At 34.6% G+C, this 21853-nt stretch overlaps 1 protein-coding gene and 1 pseudogene across 1 annotated transcript; one reads left to right on the top strand and one right to left on the bottom strand.

Annotated features, from left to right (window-relative positions):
• Positions 1–989: 989 nt before the first annotated feature.
• LOC120115521 lies at positions 990–3543 on the bottom strand (annotated as a pseudogene).
• Positions 3544–3818: 275 nt separating this feature from the next.
• On the top strand, positions 3819–11565 carry LOC120115520. The gene is made up of 6 exons (XM_039136211.1): positions 3819–3953; positions 9225–9278; positions 10103–10287; positions 10784–10866; positions 11021–11121; positions 11350–11565. The coding sequence occupies exons 1-6, from the start codon at positions 3819–3821 to the stop codon at positions 11563–11565; spliced, it is 774 nt and encodes a 257-aa protein (XP_038992142.1).
• The last annotated feature ends 10288 nt before the right edge of the window (positions 11566–21853 follow it).

Raw genomic sequence — 21853 nt, 5'->3', positions numbered from 1 at the left:
GTTACCGTTCTTTTTATTGTGATCCCATCCCTCGAGGCCAACGGCCTCTCAACCATAAAAATACAAAGGAATTTGCTCAAACCTTGTTTAATCTTTTAGCTAGTGGCTCTCCAAAAAAGAAACATCTTAAAATTCCAAATCACTTAAACTCGAAATCTAGATATGTTATTAGTTAGATCAATTCGAATTTAAATTAAATGTATATATATACATAATATTAATGATATTGAAATAATTATTTGATATATTGTCGGTAAAATTTTATTCCCCATAACTAAATAAGGATAAAAACTGAATACTTGTATATTTCTAATGCTTTTAAGAAAGAAAAGAGAGCTCTGATAATCATGCAACTCACTTTGGAGTGGGGGATATTTCATCTTTCTGGTCAAAGTTCACTTTACTCCTCCTTCACTTTCCGGGTTTTTGTTATTTTGATTGAAACCTCTCATTATCCCTTGTTTTTTTTCTTAGTTTTTAGTGTTTTTTTCTTGGGGTTTTCACTTGTTTCTTGAACTGATGAAAGGGTAGTTTTGAGTGGAAGATTTTGAAGTATTTTTTCAGTAGTTTTTGTGATGTAAAAAGATGAAATCTTTGAGCAGTGTAGGGCTTGGTTTGAGCATACTTTGTTCTTCTGTTCTTAGCATTGATTGCCGAGTTGTATTACATGTTTTGCTGGAAAAAATCAGCTTTGAATCCACAGGAAACCCAACAGCAACCATCTCATCAGGTTCATCATCTGCAATCAAACAAAGATTTGTTCTTCAAGCCCTATGACGATGATGATGATGGTGATGGGTCACCAAGGTTATTGTTCACCATTGTTGAAGAAACAAAGGAGGATTTGGAGTCTGAGGAAGCTAAATCAAAGAAAGGGAGGAGCTTGAGTGATGTGTAGTTCAGTGTTGAAACCCCATATTTGACCCCATTGGCTTCACCTCCGGTTACACCATTAGAGGCTGCTTGTTTGAATCCATGCTAAATTTAGATCAAGTGCAAATAAGCAGTATCAGTACCTCAGATTGACAAGTCAGCAAAAATCTGCGTAAAGCAATCTTGTCTATTAATTTGTAGCCCCCTAAGATCTTCAAAACTGCCCCAACCCTACACATGAACAACATGTCATCAAATCAAAGGCAGCTTATACACTGAAAAGAACAAAGGCTTTTCTTATCCTTACCAAAATGCGTAGCATGCATCACTATATTTATTGGCTCTTCCTTGAAATCCACCATCATTTGCCTGCCTCTGTTTGAGAAATGACAGGAGAAAGGATGAAATTATTCTTGAGGCAAAATGAATGCAGGTATTGCCTAACATTCAGCTCAAAAATCGAGTTTGCCCATAGATAACAATATTGAATCATCTAAAAATTTGCTTTGACGTTGATGCACTTTTTAAGTTAAGTTGGCTTTTAAGAGGTCCATTGTCTATATCTATATATTGAGCTAAAAACTCCCCGCACGTTAAGTGATGCTTCTAGATGCTAAATGACAGAAATAAACCTGCATACACCAGTCCAGCAATAGTGGCACATTTATGACGAAAGATGTTGCATTTTTTGACAGAAGATCATCTTCAATGTACCCCATTAACCGAAGAGATGCCACAGCACAATACGTACCACCCCCTGCATCTCTAAGACTAATGCTGTTGGTGTTATCATCAAAGTGAACATAATCATGAACTTAAAGAAATAAAAGACCGGGGCTGCTTCATGAATAAACTTTTACTGCTGAAATATAGACCCACCAGCAAATTACACTAGTCAATGTAAAGATTGGATAAAAGTAGCATGCGGGGGGAAAAGGAACTGGTATCAGTTAACTATGAGCAACGATAAAGTTGCAGAGAAACAGTGATTAGGTCCACCCTAGATGCATGGAGTTGACAGAACATTAATCAGCAATCAGATGAGATATTATTTAACTCTAACTCACCATGTGATTCTAAACCAGGCATCAAGCCAAAGCCACCATCATAAGACTGAAAGAATAAAACCACTTCTTCAGTATACATGCCATAGTATATGCCTAATAAAGATAAAATGGAAGCATGATAACACAGTAGAGCAATGCAGGCACACCTTGCAATTTAAGATGTAGTCCTAGGCTTTTTCCCTGTCCATGCCACTCCAATCCTCCAGCATAAAACAGATAGCAGCTGATACATCAATTAGCAAAACAAAGATTTCATTATGGACAACTTGAAATGATATAGCTTGAACTGTTAGTGGTAATGCTTTCAGTTCTTACCAGCACAATATACAAATCGAAGATCTGTCTCTGCACCAACATGCACCGGCATAAAACTGCAAGATCAAGAGAAACAAAACTAATAGCTTCATGCAAAAGTAAACAGTCTACTGGATCTATCCCATAAGAATTTGAAAGGAAGAAAAAAAAATTTGCCCCTTCCCTTTCTATTCTACATTGGTGCACAGGAATATCATCAATAGACATTGATAATTGATTGCCCTTACAACCAGAAAAGTAGATGGACAATACTTTGAAGCATACCTTCCATCTGGCTGTTGAAGATTCCTCATTGATATCAATATTGATTCTTTGTCTATGGTCAAGAGATTAAAGCCAACCGTCTTTAGTATGGCTATGATACAATACGTGCTCGCCAAGTGATCAGCATTATGAACTTCAACCTATATGCAGAATAAACGGAAAAAACAATTAAACCAAACAATTAATGAATAAAAAGCAATATAATGACTTTTTCCATACCCCATTTTCATCCCGAGGGAACTGTGAAGTCCTAGAACCATGAAACCCGTAAAATTGTCCTACAAAAAAATATCCTCCTTATATATATCAAAAGCACAATGAAGCATCAACAGGAAACAAAACAAGACAACATTATTAAAACAATGGCCAAACCATTTTTCAGTTCGGCTCGACTTCTCGGACGAGCTTGAAATGATAAAACCCAGTTGGCAACTCTGTCCTTATCAACCTAAAATATATGCAAATCAGAATTAATAAGTACTTTTTTGGGGGCACCTCTAATTAAGTAGCTCAATTTATGATCAAATTGTCTCAAACTAAAAAAGATTATCAACAATCTTTATAAGAAAATTAATAAAAAAAATCTATAACTTTTGATGAAGGTATAAGAAGATAATTCTCTATTGCAATCAACCAATAGGAGTAAAGATTAACCGAGATAAGATGGATAAAAGAGCATTGCCAGACATCTGTAGTTAAGAGAACATGACTTGTATAATGTGGTATGTTTCTCTTGCTGCTATGGCTCTACTTTGTTTTTTTTTTTTTGTAATGTTGCCTTAATGTTCAAGTACCTTGTGGCCACGTATTCTATGTCATTTGGACTCGGCTGTAAGTGTCAAATAAGGGTATGTGTCCCCCAAATGCATCTTCGAATAAGGGAGGGTCCTTGGAAGGTCATATGCTCGTACACGTATTCAAAATTGTGTCAGATATGGATACTTAAAAGGACATGAAGAGTTGGAGGAAAAATAGGCCATAGATTTGTATTCTTTTATACATGTCGGGGGCAGTTTGTACTCATTTCAGGACTAGACTAGATGACATTGTTCAACTGTTTATTCTTCCTTTGGTTGATGCACTATATGGAAAACTAATGTATTTATTTGTGTCACATGTTGAACAGTTCAAGCATACATGTTCTCTTTTTGGTAAAACGTTACCCTTTGTACTTGTTTATATAAAGTTTAAATTCATTTCTCGAAATGTTCGCCGGTCTTGAAAATTGAAACACGTGTGAATGTAGAACATACGCTTTTCGTTTGCTTTAGTTCTTAGAACTTCGAGGAACTGTCCACCATGGCGACTGAATTCTTATTTATTTCATTATTTCCTTCTTGCACACAGAATACTATAGTTGATGAACGTGGCTCGTTTTCCGTAGCCAGCCCGTTCCCCGGGCCTCTTGGAAAATTACTCAAATCAATGAACAAGGTTGGTGTCTGCATCAACTTTTCTTTTCCTGTAAGTGTTGCGCAATACGACTATCGAATAGAGCAAAATCGTAATTTATAATTTGAGAAAATAAAAATGAAGATAAAGAAGACACAAATTTTACGTGGAAAACCCCTAAATAATATAGGGTAAAAACCAGGGGCAAAGGTAGAAGAATTTCACTATCAGAAAATAGGAATTACAACTTCTCTCGATCTAACAAGGAGAAAACAATGACAATTCTCTCTTGATAAAAAAGGAGAAAATAACTATCAAGAAAACTCTCTAATTTCTATATTATTAGGAGAAAGCTAGAATGATTTGGGATGGTTTTGAAGCTAAATGGGTTAGAGTATTTATAGTTGAAGCTTAAGGACTAATCTTATAAATATTCTAAAGTATAAGGACTAAATGAGAAATTTTCCCATGTCAATTTTCAACCAAATTGCAGTAGTAAATTTTGAATTTTACTATTGCGGAATTCGGTACATTAATGCACCAAAAATTGGTCATTTGTTCAACAATCTCCACTTGAAAATTTGATTGGAACAATCATATCTTCACACCATTCTTTCTACCTTGTACCATTCATGTTGCTTACATCTCTGACAGGCCATAAGAGGATCGAAACCAAGTAAATTTATCAAAATTGACCGCCTTTGTCATGAAATCTACTATGTTGTCTATGGTATGGATTTTCTGCATATCTATCGTCTCTTCTTCCACCTTTTCACGAACGAAATGATACTGAACTTGTATGTGTTTTGTCTTTGAATGAAATGTTGGATTCCTTGCTAGATGTAAGGCACTTTGACTGTCAAAAAATAGAGAGACATACTTTTGATTGTGCCCGAGCTCCTCCAATAGCATCTTCAACCAGATTGTTTCTTTACTGGCTTGTGTAGCTGCTACATATTCTGCCTCTGTTGTTGACGTAGCCACAACTGACTGCAATTTTGAAACCCAGCTTACAGCTCCACTAGCAACTTTGAACACATATCTTATAGTATATTTGTTTTTATCCAAATCCCCTGCATAGTCAGAATCGACATACCCATTGATAAGTATGTTTAATCCTCCATAACATAGTGCTACATTTGAGGTCCCTTTGATGTATCTCAAGATCATCTTTACTGTATTCCAATGCTTTTTGCCTGGATTCGCCATGTACTGACTAACCACTCCTACTGCTTGTGTCTTATGCATATTATAGCAAACATTAAACTTCCCACTACCGATGCACATGGTACTCGAGACATCTCCATCCTCTCTTCTTCACTACTAGGACTAATACTAGAGGATAATTTGAAGTTAATAAGAAGAGGAGTAGAAATTGACTTACAATCTTGCATGTTGAATCGTGACAAGATCTTCTTCAAGTAATTCTTTTATGAAAGCCAAATCTTCCTATTAATTCTGTCTTGGTGAATTTGCATCCCTAGAATCTTATTTGTTGATCCCAAGCCCTTCATTTCAAATTCCCTAGCCAGTTGTGCCTTCAATTCTTCAATATGATCTTTGTTGGGGCTTGCAACCAACATGTCATCCACATACAATAGCAATATAACAAAATTGTTATCACCAAACCTATTAAAATAAGCACAAGGGTCTGCATTAAGTCTGTTATATCCAAGGCACACAATGAAGGAATCAAATCTCTTATACCAATACCTCGGCGCCTGTTTTAGTCCGTACAGAGATTTGTTCAACCTGCAAACTAAGTTCTTCTTTTCTTTTTCTTCAAAACCTTCAGGCTGAAGCATGTAAATCTCTTCTCCAAGATCTCCATGAAAAAAAGTTGTTTTAACATCTAGCTGCTCTAGATGTAAGTTCAATGTAACACACATTGCCAAGACTACTCGAATAGTTGTTAGTCGAACCACGGGAGAAAAGATTTCATTGAAATCAATACCTTCTTTTTTAGCATATCCTTTGACCACCAGTCTTGCACGATACCTCTCCACTTGATCGTTACCATTTTGCTTGATTTTGAAGAACCATTTGTTACCAATTGACTTCCTTCCTTGTGGTAGTGGCACAAGGTCCCATGTATTATTTTTATGAATAACTTCAATTTCTTCTTGCATCGCCATCATCCACTGTAAAGCATCTGAGTTGTTTATTGCCTCCTGGAATGCTGATGGCTCACCGTCCTCTGTTAAAAGGCAGTATGCAATATTTACTTCTATAATATAATCTGAGTACCAATTGGGACGTCTTTTCACACGATATGATTGACGAGTTGTTGGAGCTTCAGAACTCTCTGGTTCTTGTTCATTATGTGATGGTTCTTCTTTAGAAGAATCTCCTTGTTCAAACTTCTTTTCTATATGTATCTGTGTAGTCTCTGACTTTTCAGTGCTACCATCTTCTTATTTTCTTTGTAGTTTATCTTCTGCAAAGATAACATCCCTGTTGATGATCACTTTGCGGGCATTAGCGATACCCCTTTACTCCATCAACATACCCCAAGAATTTGCATTTCTTGGATTTTGAATCCAACTTTGAAATTTCTTGGGAGTTGTACATCACATACACAATACTTCCAAATACATGGACGTTTGAATAATCAGTTGGTTTACCAGTTCACATCTCTATTGGTGTCTTCAACTCTATTGCAGTTGATGGAGCTCAATTCACAAAAAAAAAACAGGCAGTATTGACTGCTTCTGCCCTAAATGATTTTTCTAGGTATGCATCCCTTAACATTGCTTTTATTCTTTCCAACAATGTTTTGTTCATCCGCTCTGTCACTCCATTTGGTTGAGGATTGTACATCACTGTGAATTGTCTTTTGATGCATTCTTTTCTATAAAAGTCATCAAATTCTTCACTTGTGTATTCTCCTTCATTTTCTGTTCGAAAACACTTGATCTTATTTCCAAAATCAAGTTCCACCCGCGCTTTGAAGTTTTTGAAAGTTGAAAACACATATGATTTTTCTTAATAGGGTACACCCAACATCTCCTAGAATAGTCATCAATAAATGAGACAAAGTATTTTACTCCGCCTAGGGATGTAACTGGTGCTTACCATACGTCAGAATGAACCAATTCTAAAACACTATTTCCTCTAGAATTTGATGTGTTGAATTTTAACCGATGCTGCTTATTTGTTATACAATGCTCATACAAAGCAAGTGATACATTTGTTAAGCTTGAAAGTAGCTTTTGCTCCTCAAGGACTTTTATTCCTTGTTCTGACATGTGTCCAAGTTTTTGATGCCGCAACATTACAGAATCTGAACTACATGAGGTAATAGAGGCTTCTGCTTCTAGCAAAGTCTCTCCCTTCAGCATGTACAAGTTTGCTGCAATCTTTTCGTCTTTCATCACCACAAACTCTCCATGGAACACCTTCATTATTCCTTTCTGCGTTTCAATCTTCCTTGCATTATTATCCAATAATCCATAGGATAATAAATTTTTCTTCAGACCTTTCACGTGCCGTACATCTCGGACAATATTAATTGTTCCATCATACATCTTTAATTTGATGGTTCCAACACCAATGATCTCTAAGTCATGATCATTAAAACTATACATAGATTCTCCTAAGACAGGATCATAATGATGGAATCATTCTCTTCTTGAGGTCATGTGATATGTTGCTCCGGAATCAATGAGTCGTATATCTACAAATCTATTTATACCTTCCACGGTGGTTGACGCTTCACAACATAGAGCATCTCCATCATCTGAAGTGTTTATGGTATTGCCTTGTGGATTGGATTTTTTACCTAGACTCCAACAATTCTTCTTCAAGTGACCATTCTTTCCACAGTTGTAGGACTTTAAATTCTTCTTGATTCTCTAATAGGTTTATGACTTTTGCTTTGGCCACGTTATGTTGATCTCCCTTTTAATATTGTCAACGCTTCTGTTTGTTGCAAATTTACTTGTATGTCTTCCTTGCTCTTGCGTCAATTTTCTTATTGTAGAACAACAGCTGCAACGTTATCGAAGACTAGACTGGTGACATTACTGTTTGTCAAGTTGATGATGAGTTGATCATACGAATCAGGTAGACTTTGAAGTAGAAGTTCAACACGTTCTTGTTCTTCTATTGTATAACTTAAGGATGTAAGCTAAGAAAATAAAGTGTTTAGTGTGTTTAAGTGTTCCGTCACTGAAGTAGATTCTGGCATCCTGAGAGTATACAATTTCCTCTTAAGGAAAATTTTATTGTGCAACGATGTGGCCTCGTACAGTTTGGTGAGATGATCACATATCTATTTGGTTGTCTTCTTCTCCTCAATGCTTGACAATACTTCATCTGCTAATGCTAGATGAAGGTTTGTCATAGTATTCCCGTCCATCTCATTCCAATTGTTGTCATCTGTAAAATCTATCGGTCTTTCGCTGATAGCCGCTAGACAACTATCTTTCCTCAGGATGACCTTCATCTTCAATTTCTACAATGAGAAATTTCTCCCATTGAACTTTTCAATATCAAATTTTGTTGCCATAGCTTCTATTACGGATAGCTCACACTATTTCACTATCGTGAATAGTTCTCTGGAACCTTCAAAGAATGTGTAATACATTCTTACTTTCTTATGTTGGAGGATCTACCTTTTGATGGCAACCACAAAGATAATAAGTAGATATTACACACTTAAATTTGGCTCTGATAGCAATTATTGCGTAATACGGCTATCGAATAGAACAAAATTGCAACTGATAATTTGAGAAAATAAAAATAAAGATAAAAAATAAACAAATTTTACGTGGAAAACTCCTAAATAATATATGGTAAAAATCACGGGCAAATGTAGAAGAATTTCAGTATCGAAAAATAGGAATTACAACTTCTTTCGATCTAATAAGGAGAAAACAATGATAATTCTCTCTTGATAAAAAAAAAAGAAAATAACTCTCAAGAAAACTCTCTAATTTCTCTAGTATTAGGAGAATGCTAGAATGATTTGGGATGGTTTTGAAGATAAATGGGTTAGGGTATTTATAGTTGAAGCTTAAAAACTAATCTTATAAATACCATAAAGTATAAGGACTAAATGAGCAATTTTCCCATGCCAATTTTTCAAACAAATTGCATTAGTAAATTTTAAATTTTGCTGTTGCCAAATTCGGTACATTAATGCACCGAAAATTGACCACTTTTTTTTTACTTTCAACATTAAGCAGTAATTTAGTCTCTATAGGTCACTTCCTTTCTTTTGGTAGCATATAATTTGACAATTGTGTTAAGCATGTATTTTCGAATTGAAGCAAAAGCGATGGTGTAATTTGCTATATTTCCTTGCTGCAGTTTCCGGTTCGGGTCGCTCTAACTGGGGATGTTGTTCCTCTTACAGATAAAAATGTAATTCTATTTAGAAAACTGACTTGATCATTGGAATTTCATACAGCTATGAGTATATGCCCAGGATTATGCTGCTGCAACTAAACACACCATGGTAATGCAATTGTGTCTGCATGTATACTTTTAGAGGGTAAAATTGGATTAACCATTGTCTGCGGAAACGTTCATATTAAGTATTCATTGTATGTTGAGACTCCAGAGAAACAGAGTAAGCTGGTCAAATACTTATTCCGGTTTCAGTAAATAGTATGCTCTTTATGCTTTCTAATTTTCCTAATGTTCCTGGGCATATAGTATCAAAGGAACCAAGATAAGACTTTCTGTCCTAGCTTAAACCAAATGTTTGCAAAAAAAGGTGATTATACATCATTTAATAAAGATACTTCTAACGATCGGCAGTGGCGGATCCCAAATTTTTTTTCAGAGTGGGCACATATCTATTAATACTAGAAATTTTTCGTATAGAGTAGACACAAATAAATTTACAAGGTGGGCACCGTGACTAAAATCAAGAACTAACATAACAAAATTTGGACGTGCCTACCCTGGCTTACACATAGTCATAGATCTGCCACTGGAGATCAGAGTATAAATACTTTTGGGGATTCTAGTTTGTTGAACGATAAACGATTAGTATGCCACCGTCACTTGATATTTTAACATTATGAGGACTGATTTCTCCTGAGTATTATATTTGTTAAGATACTTTTTTTATACTCATTCAGGAAAAATTAAACGTTTATTCGGAAGTAATAATCGTGATAATCTAGATTGAATATATATTTTGAATGGATGTCAACTTTATTAATTTTTTCATGTTATAGGCTCAATCCCTTGCAGAATTCGTTAAAGAAGTCATGCTCGCTGAGGAGAAAGCAGTTAAAGAATTTAGTTATGCAGTTTCTGGTGTATTAAGTTCCTCTGATCACTTTTCCACTTCTCGAAGCGAGAACCTCAAGGAGCTGATTGACGGGGGTGAAAAATATGTGATCTATAAGTTCAATCTGAGGTATAAACTTCCACCGAGGTTGTTAATCTATCGTACTGTAAATGTAGAAAATTGTCATCACATGAACCCTAGTGGCAGTGGTGCTTGTTTGGCTTCTTTGCCGAATCAGGAAAGGGTGGTATTAAACCATATAATGAAAAAAAAGATTCATAAACGAAGTTGTCCGTAGCTTGGCATTTTCTTAAAAATGATGTTTTCTATTCGAGACATTACATTACATGTTATTTTTTGCTGATTAAGTAATGGTTGGTTGAAATGCTTTCTGAATGAGAATCCAATAGGGATCCCTCTGTTATGCACTGAACCTTTCATGTTACAGTAGTTTCCTGTTCGATTTTGATTTGGGTCGAGTAATTGCATTTAAATATTGTAATCTCTTCGCATGATAGATTTAGAATATAAATGATCAGAAAGAAGTTTAGTTTGAGAGAAGGGGAAAACAAAAAGAGACACATGAAATGCAAACTTCATCTGAAATGAAATATCTTCTGTACAGTTCTTGCATGTTTGTTGATGGCAATGGAGGAACTCGTGAAGTAGACTTAGAAAACATGGAAAAATGTAAAGCAAATTTGCTAGGTAAGACGTCACTGCTGGAAAAATAGTTAAATGCTCTATCTTATGGATAGTTCTGGCATGGAATTACGACCACGAAGTTTTGACATTTATCTTCGATCTGTTTCATTTATAGCACCTTATTTTGACATTTATCTTCAATTTGTTTCTTTTATAGAACCTTATTCTGCTAAGCTCATTGATGGCATTAATCAAAGCGAGGCTCGACGCAGAGGACTGACCCTTTTTTGTTTCATATACTTGAACATAAATGCAAGAGTAAGATTTACTATCTTTTTCAATTTTGATTTGGTACTTCTACTTTCTCTGTGCTACCTCACGTATTCGATGTTGTTATCCACTGTATTGTGTCCTCATTAAGCATGGATTGACCAAATGTATGAGATTATATAGTTAAGGCTTTGAATTCCACCATTATAAGCTGCATATCCTTGCATATAGCTTCGGATTGCTGTGGTCTGATAACTGACTAATCGTTCTTTGTAGGTTGCATACATGCTCTCGTTTGATCGTAAGGGCTTCGACGTCCTAGGGAAGGTTCGTGGTAAAGCTCCCGAGGATGAAGAAAATGAATACCATTGGAAGCAATTCCGGATCCCGTTCAAAGAAGAGGCTCGGGAAGTCGAGTCCTTTTGTCTCCAACTTGTGGAGATGGAAGAAGAGGCCATCAAAATGGTCTATTGCTACAGTGGTTTGGGATAGAAAGTAAAACAGATACTATGCTCTTCCAACCCTGTTTCCTCACTCTCCAAAATGGTGACATTCTAGTTTGAGTGTTGGATACGGATATTTATATTTAATGTCAAAACTTATATAAATACAACATGTAGAACATAATTATGATTTAAGAAAAATCTGAGCAAATTGGTTGAAGGTCGAAATGCCTGAATTGTAATGTCAGTTTCTTAGGTCAATTTCTCAACAAATTCACAGATGGGCAGTGGCAACAACTTGATATTCTTAGATCCAGTGGACCATAGTGCATGATGTTGACACCCTTCACAATCTCATGTTTGGGAATATATTATGTACTCATTGTCTAAACTCTATCCTTTTTGAAGTATATATGTAATATTTAAGCAAAATTCGAGGAAATATATATATATATATATAGGAAATTAGTATGATATATAAATTGTGTAAAATCTATTTTACATAATGAGTTTATTTAATGTTATTTTTTCGAGTAAACTATATCGTTTTTCATTGAACTTTACTTTATCCTATTTTATTTATTGTACTTTTATTTTTTTTCAAATTACTTACTGTACGTTTGAAATGTTTATGTTTTGGTCACAGAATTATTTTATTATTATTTTGGTATGTTTGTGGTATTTTTGTTATTATTTAATATAAAATAATTTAAAATATATATGGTGATCGTTCACTGTTTGTTGTCGTTGGATGTCATCATCGACGGTCATAGGTGGCAGTTGTTTGGTCTCATATTTCATCAGTTGCTTTTTCTCTACCCCTAAGTCTGAATCTAACTTTCATTTTATCGGAACATGCTTTGAATCCAATCAAAGGTGAGAAAACTGAAACATCGACTTTCGTAGATGGTGTTCGTTCGGTCCTAGATTTCATGGGTTGTTTCGTCTCGACCTCTGAGTCTAAACCCGACCTCCATTTTATTAGAACATGCTTCGAAGTCCATGAATAGGAGATCGAAAGTGAGGGAATCGAAATATTTCAGTTGAGATTCACAGGTTTTGGAATATTTTTGACGAAACAACCACCAGATTCAGAGTCAGAGTGTCAAAACGAGTCCCACGATACAATTTGAGATCAAACAGTTGCTAGTTCCAAAGGTCAATGATGCTTGACAGTGACAAGAAAGGAGCGGAAAGGGAGATGATTATTTTAAATCTTTTTTAAATTTAATAATAATAAAATATTATTTTATTATTTATTTTAAATCATTTTTTATATTTTAAAAATAATAAAAAAATCACATCATATCATAATAACAATAAAATAATTTGTAGTGACCAAAATACTAGAAATTCAAAAGTTCAGTAAATAAATTAAAAAAATTAAAAGTACATTGAGTGAAATATGAGAAAGTAAAATTCAATAGTTTATTCAAGGGTAAATTACGAATTTACACTCCAACTTTATTCTTTCTCATATTTCACTAATTGTACTTTTAAGTTTATTAATTTACTAACTAAATTTTATTCATTGATTTTTTTTATCAATCCACGGTTTTTCCCCCTCTAATTCTATGATTTTTTTATTATTATATTTAATTAATTAATATTATTTTTATATATTTTATTATCCCAATAGTGGGGCACATGCCATTTCCTCTTCCCCTTCTCTTTTTCGCGCCATTTTGTTTTCTCTGCTGTCGCCGGGAAAACAATACAGTGAGCTATGGGTGTCCACAATGAAAGATGCATCAAACCCACTAGAACTGAGATAACACCTAGAAAAATAAAGCTAAAAATTCATCACAAAAAGGTTTTTTTTTTCAAAAATTCAAATCTTTTCTCAACTAAGTGGATTCAATTTTCAAACTTCAAGCCTCGAAAATCACCTTGATAGTGTTGAGTTTAATCGTTATTGAATGCACTAGAGAAGCAAGAGCTGAAAAAAAGGAGCTCTTTTGGCTCTGCTGTACTCCGACAAACTGTAAGCTCCTCCGTCTCTAATTATTCTTTGGGTTTTGAGAAAAAGAAAAAAGCGATTCCTAACCAACTCATTTACAAATTTAAGGGCTTTCACCACTAAGATAAATTAATGAGATCTTGAATTGAAAATTTGGTTGCTATGATTAAGTTGAGCCCGGGACTTTAAGAAAATAATATGAATCTTTTAACATATAGGAATCAAATGAATTTCTCAATCCCCTGCCATTTTTAGTGGGTTTTTGTTTCTCTTTATTTTTTATTAACCATTTTAGCGTTATAAGAGAAAGAACTGAAGCATGAAGAATTACAAGATATAAAGGAAGTAGATGATCCCATTTTTCTCTCTCTTTGAACATATATTCTAGGGTAAACTTTACATTAATTATTTAATTTTTTAATTATAGTCAATCAAATTAGTCGTTTTAAGTTGACAAAATGTTGATGTGGCTATTAAATATTTTGATATAATTACATATATGATTCTTATTGTTTATATATGATTTTGATTTAATCATACCTTTTATAAATTAAAATAAATTTACTCATCTAATCAAATAGGATCACATGCCATTAGTGACCTCATTTAATTGGATGATTAAATTTATTTTAATTTAAAATATTTTTCCACCAATATGAGGGCGACTCTTGTTTAAAGAAACCAATCCAAGCAAAATTAGGGTGACTCTGGTTTAAAATATATTTCATAACTTAAGATAAAAATAAAATATATTTTTAAAGATATATAAATATTATTAATTTAAGTTAAATATTTATACACAAAGATATAAAATATAGACAGAATGTTGTCTATCTTAAACTAATGTTTGGACTTAACTTAGTGGTTGGGTTTGTTATTATCTTCCCCTCAACCCCTAGATCAAATCTCCTAGCCCCAATTTTACTTTGTTTTTTTTTTCCAATGAGAGCGTGACAGATGTCAATGATGTGGCACCATTTGATTGGAGGAGTAAATTTATTTTAATTTATAAAAAATATAACTAAATTGAAAGGATATATAAACAATAAGGACCATATATTGAATTATACCAAAATATTTAACTGCTACATCAGCATTTCCGTCAACGGTTAATGGCTTGATTGACTACAATTAAATAGCTAGGTGGTCTAATTGAAAAAAATTAAAAGATCGATGACGAAAGTAAAAAGGTTAAATAGTTAAGTAGTCAATGCTATAGTTTACCTTATATTTTAATTGTTAAAAATGATCAATTAAGCCAGATTATAATAGAGTTATAAAGTTAACGACAAAGTAATAAAAAAATCTTATATATAAAGTTCAACGAGTAAATTAAAAAATACAAAAATATATAATTAATAAAATAGGAAAAAAATAAAATTAAGTGAGTAAATATATAATTTACCCTTAAAATAAATAGGTAACATAAAATAAATTTTACATTGTCTTGTATCACATAATAATTCATATATAACTACTTTGTTTTGTTTTTTATTTTTTACATGGGAAGTAATTCATTAAAATATAATTAAATAATAAAGTAATTGTAATTTTACATTCAAATTTATAGCATACAAATTATCAGTCCGATTCTTATATTTGCATAAACTAATAGAGGCTGTTCATTGTGAAAGGTGTATTTAATTAGGGCTATTACATTTTCAGTCTCTTCTAAAATTCAAATATTCAATTTTGTCCTTATTAACCTAATTACGTAGAGTGCTTTTTATATAATATAATATAATATAAGTCGGTTAAAAGGGGGTAATCACATCTAATCGTCAACTACCATCATTTTGCAGAGGTCACTTCTTGCATTCCATCAATTTATGTTAACATAAACTCCATTTTATTATGAATAAAATAATACTAATTAAATTATAAAATTTAAAAAAATTATTAAACAATAACATAGGGTTATAAGGATATTTTCTTCGTTTATACTTCGTGTAGATATTCATTTTCGTCCATATTTTTTTATTTGTTGCCATTTTTATTTTATTTTACTTATAATATATATGTATATATTATATAATATTGAAAACATTTTGAAAATATATATGATATATAATTTTGAAAACATTTTTAAAATATATATGATATATAATTTTTAAAACATTTTAGAAAAAATATATAATATATGGTTTTTAAAATCATTTTTTGAAAACTTATATAATATATAATTTTTTAAAGCATTCTTGAAAACTGATATATAATATATAATTTTTAAAATATTTTTAAAAATTATATAGTTTTTGAAAATATTTTTTTGAAAATTATATAATTTTTAAAAAAAATTGAAAATTTATATATAGTATATAGTTTATAAAAAGAAACAGTTTTAAAAATGTATATTATATAGTTTTATATTTATTTATTATTATTATTATCGCTATTTATTATTATTTTTTTATTACTTATTTTTTTTCCGTTTCAGGTCCAAATGGTCAACTGTCCAGTCCAAATGGTCAACTGTCCAGTCCAACAAGTCACGGTCAGAGTCCAAACAAAGATGGGCCTGATCCAGCCCGATAAGTTTAGGGTTTAAAAACCCTGAATGATATCAGTTTCAACAACACCACAAAACAAGGGAGATGAACGGTCAACAGTACCAACGATCGGCCGAAATCCCCGGGACTGACCCATCACGGGGTGACCGACCACAACGGCCACGAGCGCCCTTATTTCGGAACCGACGGGCCACCGGTGGGGGTATAAATACCCCCCAAGCCACTGCCAAGGGAAAGAAAAGGAACACATCCAATATTATCGAGTCACAGAAATCACACAACATAAACCGAGCCAACAGTAAACCCACAGTGACCATCATCGACCATAACAGACAAAAGAAAAAGCCAAACGATCATCGAGAGAGCCAGTACAACACTCTGTCAACACAACCACAAAAACACGAAGCCAAAAGAGAGAGAACCCACAAGTGAACACAGTACCCACGGGAAACAATACCAAACATCATCTGAGTAACAAACCACAACCAAATAACACGAGAGCCGAAGCAAATCCAAACCAAAGAACCAAAAGAAAAACAACCAACAGTGAGAGAAACGCACATGCAAAAGGGGAAAAAGCAATAAGCAACCACTACCCGCCGAAAGGAGCCCAGAGCATCGTCAGAAAAGTGAACGGTTGTCGGAGAAGGTAAAAAGTCGAAGCTCGTTTCCTAGATCTACGCCGATCTATAGGGGTTTGGTTGATTTGGGTTACGATTTTGGTTTCACGGTGACAAGAGGAGTCTTTTGAGGCTTGGTGGGTTTTTTCGGTCGCCATGGGCGGCGGCCGGAGCGGCGTTAGGAACGGCAACAGGCCACCGGGACAGTGGCCAAAAATCGCTTGGAGAGAGGCGAGAAGAGATACTTCTCTTCTCTCATTTGCAGAGAAAGAGAGAGCAAAGTGTAAAATGGGGGAGAGTGAGCCGTTTTGGCTTATGGGAAGGGTATTTATACAGAGCAAAACGACGCCGTTTAAAGGGGTGGGATCTGCGCGTTTTAACAAATAGGGTTAATCCTATTTCAGGTCCCCTGTGTTTTAATGAAATTTATTTTCACCCTTTAAATTGAGCTTGATCTTGATATTACTCTTAATTTTATCCCCTAATTTCGTTATCTTTTAAATTAGTCCTTTTTATTTGTTTTGATATTTAATGTTTAATATTGTATATATGTTTTTATCATTTTCATATATATTTATGATTAATTACCTATTATTATTATTATTATTATTATTTTATTTCAGCTTTTTTAATTTAATTTAATTTAATTTTTTGTTTATTTATTTTTATTTATTTTTGTTTTTTTTAATAATTTTTTATATAATTTTTTCTCTCTTTTTTAATTCTATTTCTTTTTATTTTTTTTTCTTTTGACTTATTTAGTATTTATTTATGTTCTCTAACCTTTTTAACTTTGTAGATAAATTTCAACTGGTCAATGGTAAACAATTCGAATCGGGTAACTTAAATTTTAATTTAAATTTACAATTTTCGCAATTAAAGACAACCGGTAAATTAATTGGTACCGAAAGGACGATTCAAGGGTGCTAATCCTTCCTTGACCGTAACCGACTCCCGAACCCGACACGTTTCTGGTACAACACATATCAGGTAAGACGGTGTCTGACCCACCTAAATTCGTTTTAAAATGGTTGGTGGCGACTCTAACCCACATTTTTCAAGTCAAAGCCCAATTCCGGGGCCCAACCGAAAGACGGTTACGACAGCTTGGCGACTCTACTGGGGACAGGTAAGTGAGTCAGGCCGAAATTAATTTTCGGTTGTCTTTTTATGTGAAAATGGTAAATTTTAATTTTAATTTATTTATTTGATTCCAATTATTTATCTTTGATTATTTTTCAAATAAATAGATGTACTGACGTTTTTTAATGATTTCAGATTTTTTCAAAATTGTCATCTCTAAGCTCTAAACCCGAGCTCCGAACCCGTTTTAAGTGGGGGTGAAAGCGACGCATTCGTGTGAATTTATTCACCGCATATGCCTAGAAAGTAGCCTTCGGGATTCATATACCTTATGTCTTCGTGTGAATTTATTCACCGTGCGGGCATAAGGGAATGTTTCCTCTCGAGTTTAACTTAGTCCACACAAGCCTGTGATGGGCTTAGGACTAAGGGTCTGGTAAGCCCAAGGGGGCACCGGCAAGGAGAACTCGAGTACCTTTTTTAGAACCTAAACCGGGAGAGTATAGGGAATTAGAGCCCACCCCAAAACCTCATTCCAAACCCTAGGCTGCTTTGTTTCCTTTTTTATTTTCTGTTCAAAGCATGCGAACTAGACAAATATGCGGTTATGATTTGTTTGAAATTAGCATGCGGGATAGAAATCATGTCCGGGTAGGAATATTGAGCATGTTCGGGTAGATATCATGTGGGGTAGGACTTTTATTTTTCATGATTATTTTTTTATTATATTTACCTCACTAACTCTTTTTTTCTCTTTCATTTTATTTTCATCACTTACATCATTTAAAAGAGGTGTTGATCTACCAAAAACGTGTTTGTTAAACATGAATAATCTGTATTAATAGACAAAGGGGTTATAATACAAAGAGATGAAAAGCTCAGAAGTCCAGCCATGGTCAAAGAATACTCAGGGGCAAAGGTTGCAGGGGCAAGACGAGGAAAAGGTTACTGACCTGGAGAATCCCTTCAAAAACAACAAGAACAAGATGGCGAAACCCTAGCCAAGCTGGAGACCATTATTGACGAATTCAATAAGCAAGCTTCGGATAGCTTCTATCAATGGAGGGCTCCAATGACACTTTCATTTGGAATAAGCTTGGCATAGAGTGAATGCCGGAGATGGAGTCATTCGAGACCCCTTTTGGGGCAAGTAGCCCATCACCTGCACAAGTTTAGCCAAAGGAGCCGGAATAGTTTGACAGGATATTCAACCACTGAAAAAGACGAATCAACTCGTCAGAAGCTGTGCGGGATCTATACCATCAAAAAAAGTTTTATGTCTCTTCAGACGTAACACTTTTTTCACCAATAAGGGTTATTCAAAATAACAAGCACATTTTTTTTAGATCAATGCCTCGGACATTTCATGAACCATGCATCATTCATTTTGACATTTTGCATTTTGTTATTTTCTTTGCATTCACATTAACTAACATATACATGTCTCATCAAAAGGGAGCAAATACTGGATACACCGCCTCAAGCGTTGGACACACCCCATCCGCATAACACCCGCCTGAAAAAGAAGAAGATGGAAGCAAGAATGGAGAAGATCGAAGAGAACATGGCAAAATTACAGAAAGAACTTGAAGACAAGATAAACCAGAGTAGTCTGAGTACTCTGAATGCAATCATGAAAAACTAAGAGTCTTTGGTTGATCAGATCGTTGCCAAGTTAGTTGGCTTACAACATACTAGTGCGTTTGGGGCAGGTTCACCGGAAGGGGTAACTATACCACCTATCCCACAAGTGGTTATCTCACCTGAAATCTTACCAGAACTTCGAGGGGACTCATCTGCTGCAAAATCGAAGCCCTCGTCCTCTGTATTTAACCCTAAGAACAATCCGGGTTATTACCATGTACCAAATTTGGATGAAGAGGACAAAGCAAGGAAGATGGAGGAAAAAATCAAACAATTGGAGGACCAAATGAAGGTAGTCAAAGGAGACCATGACTACCATGAAATCGATGCTGCAGAACTCAGTCTAGTCCCGGACTTGGTTCTTCCTCCGAAATTTAAGTCCCCAAAATTCGAGAAGTTTGACGGGAACAGTTGTCCATCCGCTCACATCACCATGTTCTGCCGAAAGATGACAGGATATGGAGGAAATGACCAACTCCTGATCCACTACTTCCAGGAGAGTCTGTCGGGCTCAGCCATTCGGTGATACAACCAGTTAAGCCGATCAAATATCAAGACCTGGAAGGACCTGACCAAGTCATTTCTGGAACAATATAAGCATGTCAATGACATAAGGCCAGATCGAGTTATATTACAAAGCATGGAAAAGAAGCAAAACGAGAGTTTCAGGCAATACGCACAAAAATGGAGGGACTTGGATGTGCAAGTTCATCCACCGTTTGATGAAAAGGAAACCCGAAAACTTTTCGTACAGACCCTGAGGACCCCATACTTTGGACACCTGGTTACGATCACATCAGGGAGCTTTTCAGACTTGGTTATGGCTAGATAAATGGTCGAGTCGGCCATAAAGCATGGCAAGATTAAGGATGGGGAGGCCAGTAGAAAACCTCCTATGCGAGAGCGGGATTGAGAGATTAACAACATCAACCATGCCAGTAAGGGTGTTACGATCTCCAAACCAAAATCAACTACAACTGTACCATCAGGTACTTCTAAACAAGATTCTAGAGAACCAAGGAGGGAAAGGGAACATTTTGAACCTATTCCCATGAGCTACAAAGAGCTTTATCAGCAACTACTTGACACCCATGTAGTGTCACCATACCTGGTGAAACCCATGAAACCCCCATACCCCAAATGGTATGATGAGAATGTGCATTGTGAATATCACGGCGGTGTCCTAGAGCACACAATTGAGAACTGTTACGCATTCAAAAGAGTCATACAGAAGATGTGTAACCAGAACTGGATTGACTTTAACAACTTGGGGGCATCCAAGTGAGGAAAATCACTTCATCATTTGAGGCATTCTGTTTGAACTTGTTTTTTTTTTTCACTTTTTCAAGTTTTTGTAAGAACATTTGAATAAATTTATGTTACTTTAATGATGACGAGCAATGAATCACATTTGTAAACTTGCAATTCTTTGAATATCATTTGAATTAAGAAACTCTATGAATGGTTCAAAGTTACGGATCTTTGACAAAGTGACATGTTTTAAAACAAGGACCTTGACCTTACCCAGAATATACCCTCAAACATCGTACCATGCTCTTACAATTAACCAATACAACCTTTTCCTTTCATAAGGTACATACAACATGGGGCATCATTTGTATATGACATTATTATACTTTTCATTTAAGACGTTCAGTGATGATCACGATCTTTACAAATGAAATAGTCGAGTAGGTGGATCTAGTTTAGGCCAGTTGCTTGAAAATTAAACTCTAAAAGATGAAATTTTTTACTTTCAACAACACCTAGACTATAACAGGTTCTTCTTGACAATCTTAAGAAATTAAATCCGCAAAGATGAGCTATTCCACTAAGGCAATTGGTTATAGAGGTAACTTGAAAGCCCTTCAAACCATGACATTGCTCGAACACTTGGCAATTCGGTGTTTGCTCCACTGCTATTGTCCGGCCGAAGACTTTTTGATGAGATGAACCCTTCAGTGAACTTGATAAAACTAATTCTAATGTTAAGTTGTCCCTCTAAAGCAATTGGTTAAACGCCCCGGCTTTATGGATTCAGTTAGCCAGATAACGACAAGTTAAATCAAATTTATCCAAGTAAGAAATTTTTGGTAATTCACACGAGCACTCAAGAATTTCATTTTTAGACCGATATTTCTGCACTACCTTTGTTAGAGAAGCTTACAAAGCTTGAACAAATAGAAGATTTCAGAGGACTGAAATAAAAGGTCTAGTAATTGATCATGCTAGTTGTATCATTTTGTCCGCACCCAATTGAAATGCCAAAGCATGTTACGATATTTCAAAAAAATGACATTTTCGGTTACCAAAACCTTAGAAAGAATGCCAACCTAAAGCCAACTCATCCATTTGAACGTTTATCAAAGAGCTGTAACTCTGAAAGCATTAAAAGAGCTCTTGATTCCTTTGATATTCTTTGAACTCACGTTTACAATTTAATTCAATTGCGAACAATATTTTACAATATTTTTATCATTTTCCCTCCTAAAACAAGAAAAAGGAGAAAAACAATTTCAA

This window comes from Hibiscus syriacus, unplaced genomic scaffold (genome assembly GCF_006381635.1).
Source record: "Hibiscus syriacus cultivar Baekdansim isolate YM2019G1 unplaced genomic scaffold, ASM638163v2 tig00110264_pilon, whole genome shotgun sequence".
In the NCBI taxonomy this organism is placed as follows: domain Eukaryota; kingdom Viridiplantae; phylum Streptophyta; class Magnoliopsida; order Malvales; family Malvaceae; genus Hibiscus; species Hibiscus syriacus.
This window is presented reverse-complemented; position numbering and strand designations above follow the sequence as displayed.

What these genes read in the sequence shown, in the direction of transcription:
- LOC120115520 (XM_039136211.1), top strand. Translation starts at nt 3,819, where the DNA reads ATGGCGACTGAATTCTTATTTATTTCATTATTTCCTTCTTGCACACAG. An exon ending in TACTCAAATCAATGAACAAG is followed by an intron (nt 3,954 to 9,224) that starts GTTGGTGTCTGC and finishes TCCTTGCTGCAG; the next exon opens with TTTCCGGTTCGGGTCGCTCT. An exon ending in TTCCTCTTACAGATAAAAAT is followed by an intron (nt 9,279 to 10,102) that starts GTAATTCTATTT and finishes TTCATGTTATAG; the next exon opens with GCTCAATCCCTTGCAGAATT.